General features: G+C 53.8%; 4 protein-coding genes and 1 non-coding gene across 5 annotated transcripts; 1 reads left to right on the top strand and 4 right to left on the bottom strand.

Moving 5' to 3' along the window:
• Positions 1–132: 132 nt before the first annotated feature.
• On the bottom strand, positions 133–405 carry BO72DRAFT_498393 (uncharacterized protein; the record flags this gene model as incomplete). The annotated part of the gene is made up of 1 exon (XM_040948770.1): positions 133–405. A coding segment is annotated over one exon (273 nt), but the record flags the coding sequence as incomplete, so codon positions are not given.
• Positions 406–2,333: 1,928 nt separating this feature from the next.
• On the bottom strand, positions 2,334–3,056 carry BO72DRAFT_382933 (glyoxalase family protein; the record flags this gene model as incomplete). The annotated part of the gene is made up of 3 exons (XM_040941493.1): positions 2,334–2,401; positions 2,461–2,533; positions 2,628–3,056. 3 exons carry the CDS (start codon positions 3,054–3,056, stop codon positions 2,334–2,336), a joined length of 570 nt encoding a protein of 189 aa, XP_040799266.1.
• Positions 3,057–3,571: 515 nt separating this feature from the next.
• BO72DRAFT_t196 lies at positions 3,572–3,642 on the bottom strand. The gene has a single exon. It is a non-coding gene; the product is annotated as a tRNA-Gly (tRNA).
• Positions 3,643–4,776: 1,134 nt separating this feature from the next.
• On the bottom strand, positions 4,777–5,206 carry BO72DRAFT_529571 (uncharacterized protein; the record flags this gene model as incomplete). The annotated part of the gene is made up of 2 exons (XM_040950248.1): positions 4,908–5,206; positions 4,777–4,836 (listed from the first exon to the last, which is right to left on the bottom strand). The coding sequence occupies exons 1-2, from the start codon at positions 5,052–5,054 to the stop codon at positions 4,777–4,779; spliced, it is 207 nt and encodes a 68-aa protein (XP_040799265.1). The 5' UTR covers positions 5,055–5,206.
• Positions 5,207–8,160: 2,954 nt separating this feature from the next.
• BO72DRAFT_478989 (DUF3176 domain-containing protein) lies at positions 8,161–9,918 on the top strand (the record flags this gene model as incomplete). Its single annotated transcript, XM_040947549.1, has 2 exons — positions 8,161–8,600; positions 8,649–9,918. The coding sequence occupies 2 exons, from the start codon at positions 8,161–8,163 to the stop codon at positions 9,916–9,918; spliced, it is 1,710 nt and encodes a 569-aa protein (XP_040799264.1).
• Positions 9,919–10,002: the final 84 nt, after the last annotated feature.

Here is a 10,002-nt window from a genome sequence, read left to right as displayed (position 1 = left end):
CGCCTACTCCCCCATCAACCACCGCACCCCCAAACCCCAAACCAACCTCACACAATTCCCCAAATCCACCGTAATCTGAGGCCCCTACCCCACCCCCCACCCCAAATCTCAATAAACCTTATAAGCCCTCACCCGCCGCGGCGGCTGCACGCGATGACTGCCCTTCCCCTCCCGAAACACGCGGTTCCGGCAGTCCTTGTCGCTGAACAGCTCGAAGGTGTCGGCGAAGGTGCTCTCGCTGAAGGAGGCGCGGTTGACCTGGCGGTTGTGGACGGGGAGGTCGTAGGCCTTGCAGCCCGAATTGAGGCGGCCGGTGCTGGTGATGTGGCCGCCGTCGGTGAAGTAGATGGTCAGCGACCAGGCGGTCGCTTGGAGGGCGAGGAGGGGGAGGAGTAGGAGTTTCATTTTCTTGGCTGGGTATGAAACCGAAGCGAGAAGCTTGGTTTGGGAGGGGGAATTGGTAAGGGCTTAGTGGGCTGGTTTTGCTTTTCCCTGGTGATACCTAGGTGGGAAGCTGGAGAGGAGGGTATGGATCTTCGGGACGGTGAGGGGGGGTTATATGCTGGGCTCGGTTGTCGGGTCGGAGAATATGCGGTTGTATTGTTACACTGGGTTTGGGGGCCTGCGAGGGAGGATCATGCGCTGAGGGTAAGAAAGTATATTGTACTCGGCTGCAGTTGCTGGGGTGCGAGAGAAGGTTTTAGGGCTCTTATACTTCTTCCGGATACTCAAGTCTGCGTGGGACTGGCCTGATGGGGAAATTGATGGGGTTGGGCTGATTGATGGTACATCGGAGTTACTTCAACTGTCTTGGAATGAACACTACAGTAAAATGTCTAATTTTCCTCTGTTCATATTCACTCCATGACGGAACTAGGTACTGCGCGCTAGACGGAGGTTTTCCACACGCTGGTTCCTGCATCTCTCGTATGGTTTATGTTAAGTACTGCTTGGAGGAGACGAGATTGATGCCTGCCTTACAATAGCCAAATAGGTGATCATCTTGACTTTGAACTTGATCCGGTTGTACTGATGTTTCAGATTACGTACTCAGCTCCACGCACGCTGACGAAGTTGATCGGTGCCCCCAATCACCTCCGGCCTGATGGTTACATGGCTGTTATACAATGGCTGTCATATAAATACTCACTAGAAGTCTAGAGAAAACGTCAATTGCGGGGTGCGAAGAACTCTATAGAGCCAGGAAGCGGAGGAATAAGGTAGATGATGCTCGGACGAACACTGGAATGTCCGTAATGTGCTCCAGAGGTTCCTGAATCACCTCATCGATAAACCCTCCGTACCAATAACAGGGTGTGAGAGTCGGTAGCAACTCGGCGCCCGCTTCCACGAAAGGAATTTCCGTTTCCAGACTTGAAATTGTTTGGTTCCAGATGGTGTTCGAACCTCTTCTTCCGAAGCGAGACATTGCGCATCGGCCCCTAGTTTCTTGACGAGAACGCTTTGAAGAAAAGGCTCCCGAGTATCTTCTAGGCCCGACAACAGACCTTGTCGGAGGGTAAGATTCTGGCTTCACAGGAAAAGTTGTTCAGGTACGCACGAAATTGATACCAGATGACCCCTTTACAGATTCAGAGCTTAAGAATGTCAGAAAAGATGGGTGTAGCATGCCACTGTCTGTGAAATCTTGGTTTGCCGGTTGTCACTGTACTTATGAGCTCCACTATATTATAGACTGTTCTTACTTCACTAATGGCGAGAATTAAATATGCGAGGGAAAAGTTACGTTTAGTCTATCTGACGCAAACAATACCCTACGGCCTCATAGCTAAGGAAATCGTGATATTGGTTTACCGCCATTGAACAATCTATGAGTAGTCAAGTATAGTACTTAGAGAGAACCAGGGCATAAAACGACTAGCGTGCGTCGCTCGGAGAGGCCCTGAGTACTCGGAAGGCCAGGTGTCTAGAAGACTTTCGATATTGCCTCAGATCAGAGCTCTCCTGGCACTCGCTGGTGCAACCTGCTAGACCAGGTGTGTGCACTATCAAATCCACAGGATGCGGGGGTCAGCGTGCAAAAGCATCGCAGTATACTACCGGCCTTGACCCCCTGACACAGCGATCAACTTTCATTACCAACCAGGCGCCTGAAGGGCGAGTCACCACGAGGTGTAAAAGGACTACATACCAGGAGCTAGCGAGAGAAGCTGTGATTGCAAAGACCAGCAATTAATGCAAACCCTTGATATCAAGTTCACTGAGACTCATCTCCGCTTTCAAAGCAAGAACCTCCCTCAAGATATACTTTTCGCCCAAACTCCCATTAAACGGATAATGCTCAAATCCACGACCTGGTATCCTCACACCCCTCAAGGCGGAATCTTCCCACTCAACTCCTGCTCAGCAAGGGTCCCGCGACGAAGGAGATCATGAATCGCTAAGCCCAGCCCCATATCAGCAAACCCAAACACACACACAGACAAGGGAAACACACACCTTCCGGCGGCGCCCCAACCGGCTCACAAGCCGTAACCTTGCGATACAGAATCGGCGTCTCGGGGATTTGCACCTACCCCGCCAGTTCTCAGTCTCAGCTCATAATAGCCCTACCCCGCACCGGACCCCTCCGCCGAAGAAACACGGTTTTTGAGGAAAAAACATACCCCACTCTCCGCGAAATCCGCATACAGCAACTCAGCCTTAGTCTGGATATTCTCCAGCTGGGCGCGCAGGTCGCGCGCCTGCGCGGGGATCCCGAACAGGGACAGGCGGTGGCGCTTCCGCAGCGAGCGCACGCTGTACCACTTCACGGCCGTGGCGGGGACGGTCAGGTTGTAGCGCAGCAGGGTGGCGATGAACTCCATGTGCACGTAGGCGAGCAGCAGGCCGTGCTCGACGCAGCGCTGCGACTGCCGCGAGGCGTTGATCAGCTTGGCGTCCGACTCGGCGCGCGCGGCGTACTCCTTGAGCGTGGCGCGGAGCCGCGCGCGGTCGAGCCGGTTGGCGTGCAGGTTGGTGGCGATGGTGGTGATGATTCCGGCCAGGCTGGTGAGGAGGTCGACGGCGTTGCGGCTGGTTGGGGAGGAGGTCATTCTTGCTGTTGCCTTGGTGGGCCGGGTGGTGGTGGTGGGGATTGGGTTGTTGTGGTTTGATGCATGGAGCTGGGGTTGGTCGATGCTTCCACAAGGGCGTTGCGCGCGCTGGTTATATGCAGCTCCCATCTGGCGGTGCACATGATTGCATGACGACACGAGGGGACAGGGAACCAAGGGTTTCAGCAGGGAAAGCCAGAGGAGGTGGCCTTGTTTGGGGTCAGGTGATGCGAATACGATCTTCTTTTCATTGTGTCGGAAGGTTAACTCTATTTTGGGAGCCAATCTGGGGATGGCGCGGTTGCGGGGAAGTATATTTTTGTCGAGACTTCAGCCGACATCTCCACTACGCCGAACAATGGGCGCCATATAAATATTGATACGTGATAATAGACATACTACGATCCAAATTAAGGTCCTTTCTTATTTACCGCAAGCGAGACAAACAAAAGGAAAAGAAGGCGGGCTGGTGTACTCAGTCAGGCAAGTAAGCCGAAGACAAAGAAAAAAAGATGTGCATCATCCGTGAATCGAACACGGGCCTCATCGATGGCAACGATGAATTCTACCACTAGACCAATGATGCTGGCGGATCCGACCACTAGGTAATCCGGTCGGGTCGTTGTGAAACCGCGGTCTTTTTGCTATCATATTCCCCAAACCAAGGTTCGGATGGGAAGCTAACGCGTCTCTCGCCAATAGCAGGCAGCTGATATAGAGTGCCTACTAAGCACCCAAAAGCGATCCTCGACTGGGTGAAGATCTTCGACGTTCACCGGCTACTTATCAGTTCTTTCATTATCGAAGATCATATAGATAGCATTTCAACTTTAACATGTGCTTGACTAGAATTAACCCTCCTGGATGTTCAGAATCTCTCTATAGTGACGGTCATTCTTGGGCTTTACAAACTACCTCCATTATTGTTTCTAGAAATGCTACAGCGGAAGGCATCCCGACGATTCTCGCTCCTACGAGCGCAGACTGATCTCCGCCACAGTTCGCGCAATTGCGCCCATGGCCGATGGAGCTTCGCACCCGAATGATAGACCCCTCCGACTGACCGTAACACAGTCCACGCATACAAGCTTTGTCGAAGGGAGCCGGGAAAGCAGCGATGTCGTGTTCGTGGTGTTCGTGCACAGACGAATTCGTGGCTTCGCTCGTACAATATCCGCCATCGTCACCTTCCCACCCCGTCACTCAAATTGTTGTAGTCGTCATATATCGATGTATCCAGAAAGAAGCCAGCTATTCAATAAACCGAGTTGTGGTCCGAACCAAGGAAATCTATTGCGGCTGATGCAAGTCATGACGGAAGATGATATTATACACAGATGATGAAAGAAGTATGCGGAACGAGAGAAAAGATGAGGCGAGCGAGTTTGGCGATTCACCCGTCTTCCCGGCCATTGAGACCGGGCAGAATAAGACATTATGTATGCAGGAACACCCCCGATAAATCAGTCCGAGGGATGGTCGGTATGTGTCGGATGTAGTGGCTGGCAAGAAAGGGATGATTTATGTACTGTACGTAGGCATGGTTGGAATCGCGATCGATGGATTACAGCCGTTGGCCGGGACCGTCGTCGGGGGCGCAGCAGGAATCGAGACAGCTGCAGCAGCGACAGCAGAAGCAGCATCTAGCACGAAGGTTGGGGTTTAGTTATAGGTACTGTAGGCGAAGTCGGTCGGGTTAGGGTTGGCTGCCCCGGGCGACTTACCCGTCCTCAGTACTGTCACCACCGCGGAGTCGCAAGTCCATCCCTTCGCCGAGAATCTGCCATCGCCCAGTTGGATTAGTGTCCTGCGCAACATATTTTACTTTTTCACCATGTGAATCAAACATACCGGTTGATCGGTGACAATCTCGTCTGTGGTGGGAGCGACCGGACTCTTGGGTTGGACCATGGTCAAGGTAACGGGATCCCAGCTGGTCTCCTGCACAACCTCGGCTTCCGCAGGGCGGAACCAGCTCAAAACTCCCTCGAACATCATTGTGTCAGTGCGTCGGATCTGGAAAAGAAACTTTATTTGGTTCGAAGAAGGTTGGAAAAACACGCAAAAAGACCTCAATGGCAGCAAACGAGAGACTGGAGGTGAAATGAAGCGAGTGGAATGGAGATATGAAGGGGAGGGAGGTAAGAACGAATGTGGGTTGTTGAAGGGAAACAGAAAATGGGAGAAGGGGTGGAAGAGCAGTAAATAGCTAGATCGACGCTATTCAAACACTAAGACGGATTTTGCTGTGCCCGCTCGTGGGCTGGAGCCCGGCGGATGCCTTGATGGAGGTAGTATAATTAGCACAATTTCCCTTCGCGTTAGTACCTGCTCCTCTTTGGTCTTCCTCCCTCCTGGATAGGAGCTTCATGGAAGGTGGGTTTTGGTAGGTTTGGCCTCCCCGGGCGAAGTCCGCACCATTCCGACGGGTGCAATTGTCCGCGCGACAACGCCTGGGGCTGAGAGGCCCGCTCCGTCGTACGTAACGGGCGGAGTCTCTGCTTCGTGGCTCTTTCTCTATCTTCTCCCGCTGGTCGTGCCGGGTTACGTGGACTGCATGCCCGTGAAGAGACCGGGGGGTGGTTGGTGACAGAGCCGGGGGTGGCTCGGTGGTTATAGTGGGGGTGAAAGCGGATGGTTAGCTACTCGTATGTTACTACAGGAGTTGCGACCAGCGCCTCTGAATTGAACCGCGCTTGGAGCAAACCGCACGCTAACAAGGGAAAGACACTACTGGAATCCAATCTCATTGGATCGGTGGAACCCGAGTGAAGGGGGAGGAGAATTGTTCCTCAGACGAACACCGAGATCATCTGGAGCTCCTGCACACGGAACATCCTAGAGATAATCCTTTCTCAGCCACGGAATGGCCAACCGACAGACGTCAGGCGGGAAGAAGAAGGTTGGTGGCAGAGAACCCAAATCGAAAAAAAGAAGGGGGGTTAAATTGGAAATTGGCCACAAAAGTGCCGGGTTCCCCTGGCCAGGGGAACCAACCGAAAGCGATAGTCGACAGATCAGACGAAGCTATCCGCTTTTCTCCCCACTTTAGGGCCCACTCCGTCCAGCCAATCCCTTGTCTGGGACGCGTTGCCTATCCACCCTCAAGTCTCGATTCGTCGTGGCCGGTCACCGTTTCATTCATATCTGCACTTACCACGCGAGTGAACAAGGCGCTGAATCTTGAATCTGAGGGCGTTATTCGCAGTAACTCCGTGACCCTGCGAAAGTCAAGGCGACAGCCCTAAATTGTTTGGGGTCCATCCCGTAGGCAACTGGCCGGTCAAGTTGACCGGGAGGAACTATTTCGCCCGTTGCAGATAATCAGGTTTTCATTGCGAACCCGAGGAATCAACTCAAACCTCAATGTTTATCAGATTGAGACTTGGCCATGGTCTGACCAAATCAGGTTCCAGCCTCAAACTCGCGGGGTAGCAACCCACGGATCGACTGGCCTGCCGGTGCTTGTCAGGTCAAGCTTTTCAGACACTTGCTAGCAATTGAATGATGCCTAAACAAACCCACTTCTGGCTTTGTCTGTTGCGCCATTCGGTGAATCGGCCGCAGGCTACCGTGTTTGCCCATATCTCTAAAACACGCTTGCGCAGCCTTTAGCGCTAGAGGATAAATGGGATGATGAATACCCGGAACATACTGGCTCCTTCGACTGTGATCGCTTGATCCCCGCGAAAAAATCTTATTCCGGCTGCCTTAGCTCTGCTAAGCATGAATACTCACTGTCTCCTCAGTTGAACCAAGCATCCTCCCACAGGTCTTATCTTCTTCCCCTTCCTCAAGTATCGACCTCATCAAGCTCACAATCAATTGGCCTATGCCTGAAAGGAAACTCGATTCAAAAAGGTTGATGATTGTTTTCCAATCTGATCCTCAACTTGTTCTTGATTATGCGGTTCCGAAATGAATCCCACTGCCGCAGTGATAAGATCTGGGGCGCTGAAGCGACAAGTTCATTAAGCCAGAGGTAATGCAAGACGCGGCGGCGGACGCAGACTCCAGAAGCAAGGGGCCTGTTCTCTGGGGCTCGAGCTCAGGCACTGAATCTGAAACCATTGTTGAATTTGGTCTATATTCCTCAGTTGATACTCCTCGAGATCATCGCTAGAAGGCATATTGCTAGCCAAGCCACAGACAAATTACAGCTTTGGTAGGAAGAATAGGTGGGGGAGGGTATAATAGCAAGTGCTAACATTTTTTATGCTCCCGTACGCGCAGATCCGTACAAGCCAAGACATCCTGCATACTCACACTTCTGACTGACTAGAGAGAAAAGCTTAACTCGACAACAACAAATCTACCTCGAGCCTTTCCTTTTCAGCCTCCATTGTTTACTTGCTCATTGTGTTGGCGCGTGATCAAAGGCAGATTCTTTTGCAGACATACTACCATCACTTATGAATGGCAACTCGATGCACTCCGCACTCGCACTGTGCCTGCTTTGGAGTTTTCGCTGGCGTTGAATTTGTTTGTGTACGCAGCTTACAGCAAATTATCGATTTTTCGATACTTGACTGGGAGGAGCTCATGTCTGGTAGCCTTGATGCTTGGACCTTGCTTGGGAGGTTCAACTGGGAATGACACCTCCAAGTCACTCTATCAAAGTGTACTGTACTTGCAGCATGGTAGTTTCCTTCTTGGGACGCCTCCTCGGGCAGATCGTCCTTTTTCGGGATAGGCCAAAATCACGTGCTTACCTTTTTTCAAACATAACCAATCATGAGCAAGCTCACCGAAGCCGACTTTCAGGAGAATTTCCCGAAGCAGAAATTCTGCACTTGGCTTCGCGCAAATCTCGCCAATCAACTTCCTGTTTCAGCTCCAGTCTTCGCCTCTAACCCCAAACAAGTGTTAAGGATGTTTCAAACTGGTTCATAATGACCTCAAACTGGACCCAAGCTGGAGGCTTTTCCATGGAACAGAGTTGCCGCGCCGCCACAGCGGGTTTTGTGCGCCAAGAGGCACGAGCAGTCAAACGAAGACTCCATTTCCCTCCCCAGTCCCCTTCCCCCATCGCCATGTCTGGGTCAACTCGAACGTGGTGTCAGACCTCTCATTTCCCCAGCTCCCAGTCAACAGCCAAGCCAGGATGAGACATCTCAAGGAGGAGTATGAGCTGGGGTACCACAAAGTGGACGAACCGGGGGAGGCGAACCCCACGCGGAAACGGCCTTTGTCAACCATGCTGTTGCAGCCCCGGGCGGTTGGCCCATGGGGAGCGGGCTGGGTCTTTGAGATCGTGAGCTGTGTCATCGCGGTGGGCGCCCTAGTAGCCATCATCGTCGTCCTGCACACGTACGACGGCAAACCCATGCCGGATTGGCCGTACGGCATCACCCTCAACGCCTTGGTGTCACTACTCGTGACGGTCATGAAGGCGGCCATGGTCTACCCCATCACCGAAGGGTTGTCGCAGCTTAAATGGTCCTGGTTCAACCGACAGAACAAGCTCAATGACTTGGCAGTGCTGGACGCTGCTAGTCGCGGTGCCGTCAATGCGGTCTTCGTCTTGTTTCGCTTCCTCCCACGGTGAGCTCCGACAGAATACCAGAAAGAATCAAGCTAACCTATGCACAGCCATCTGGTGACGGTAGGATGCTTCATCCTTGTAGTAGCGGCAGCGATTGCCCCCTTCGTGCAGCAGGTCCTCAGCATCACCTCGCAGCCCATCCACTCGCCGGGCCAATCCTCGATTCGCGTGTGCAACACGAGCTCGTACGTGGACTACGGCGAAGGGGCAGGACCTGGCATGAACAAAGTGCCGCTCTCCACGGCGGGGGCTATCTACACAGGGCTCTTCCAGAGCACCGGAACAAACAGCCAAGCCCTGACCATGACCTGCCCGACGGGCAACTGCACCTTTGCCCCGTACCAGTCCCTCGGGCTGTGCCAACGATGCGCCAACATCACCGACGAGCTAACCCTAACGACCGCCAACCCGACCAGCACAATGAGCACTTACCACTACAACCTGACCAACGGGTTCAGTTTTTCCACCTCCTGGGGCGGAATCTACCTGATGAACGCGACGACCGGCTTAGACCTGGTGAAGCTCGACGCCTCCGCCCTTCCTCCGCTGATCCTCAACTTCACTGCCATCAGCGCCGCAGGCTACGGCGTGCCGCCCACCATCAGCGCCACCGAATGCGCCCTCTACTTCTGCGTCAAGACCTACTCCGCCTCGGTGCAGGAGGGCGTCTTTAACGAAACCCTGGTCTCGACCGCCACCACCTCCAACTCCTCCACCGCCGCATCGGACATAACGACCGACCTCACCCTCTTCCCGGACCACTGCACCTCCAACCAGACCGCCCACTGCACTTACAGTGTCAGCTGGCTCAGCCGCCTCGCCCTCGCCAACTCCATCACTTCACTCCTGACAGGGAGCGGCTCCCTCTTCATCAGCAACCGCCCCAGCTGGACTTCCGACACCATCCAGGCCCTGTACGGGGTGCAGGGCAACTACACGGACGTCTCGGGGGTATTCACCTCGCTCGCGACGGCGTTGACAACGCACGCGCGCACCGAGGTCTGCGCCGCGGCGGTGAACGGCACGACCTGGACGGTCGACTCGTTTGTGCACGTGCAGTGGCCCTGGCTGACGCTGCCGATTGTGTTGGTGGCCATGACACTGGGGTTCCTGGTGGCGACGGTGGTGCGCACCCGCAACCAGTACATCTGGAAGTCGTCACCGCTGGCGCTGCTGTTCTCGGACGTGAGCCTGGAGGCGCCGCATCAGATGCGCCGCAGTCCGGATCTGAGCGCGATGGTGGCGGCATCGCGGAGTTTGGAGGTGCTGTTGGAGACGACGGAGGGGGGGTCGCGGTTGCGGGCGGTAGCTAGATAGCTTAATGGCTGCCAGAAATGATAATGTTTAATGTATTACGTGGAGTGGATTTGTGCGTGTTGCAGAATAGGGGTGGTGTCTAGC

This window comes from Aspergillus fijiensis, assembly GCF_003184825.1.
Source record: "Aspergillus fijiensis CBS 313.89 unplaced genomic scaffold BO72scaffold_40, whole genome shotgun sequence".
Taxonomy (NCBI): domain Eukaryota; kingdom Fungi; phylum Ascomycota; class Eurotiomycetes; order Eurotiales; family Aspergillaceae; genus Aspergillus; species Aspergillus fijiensis.
Note: the sequence above shows the minus strand (reverse complement) of the source record. Positions and strands in the feature narration are given on the sequence as shown.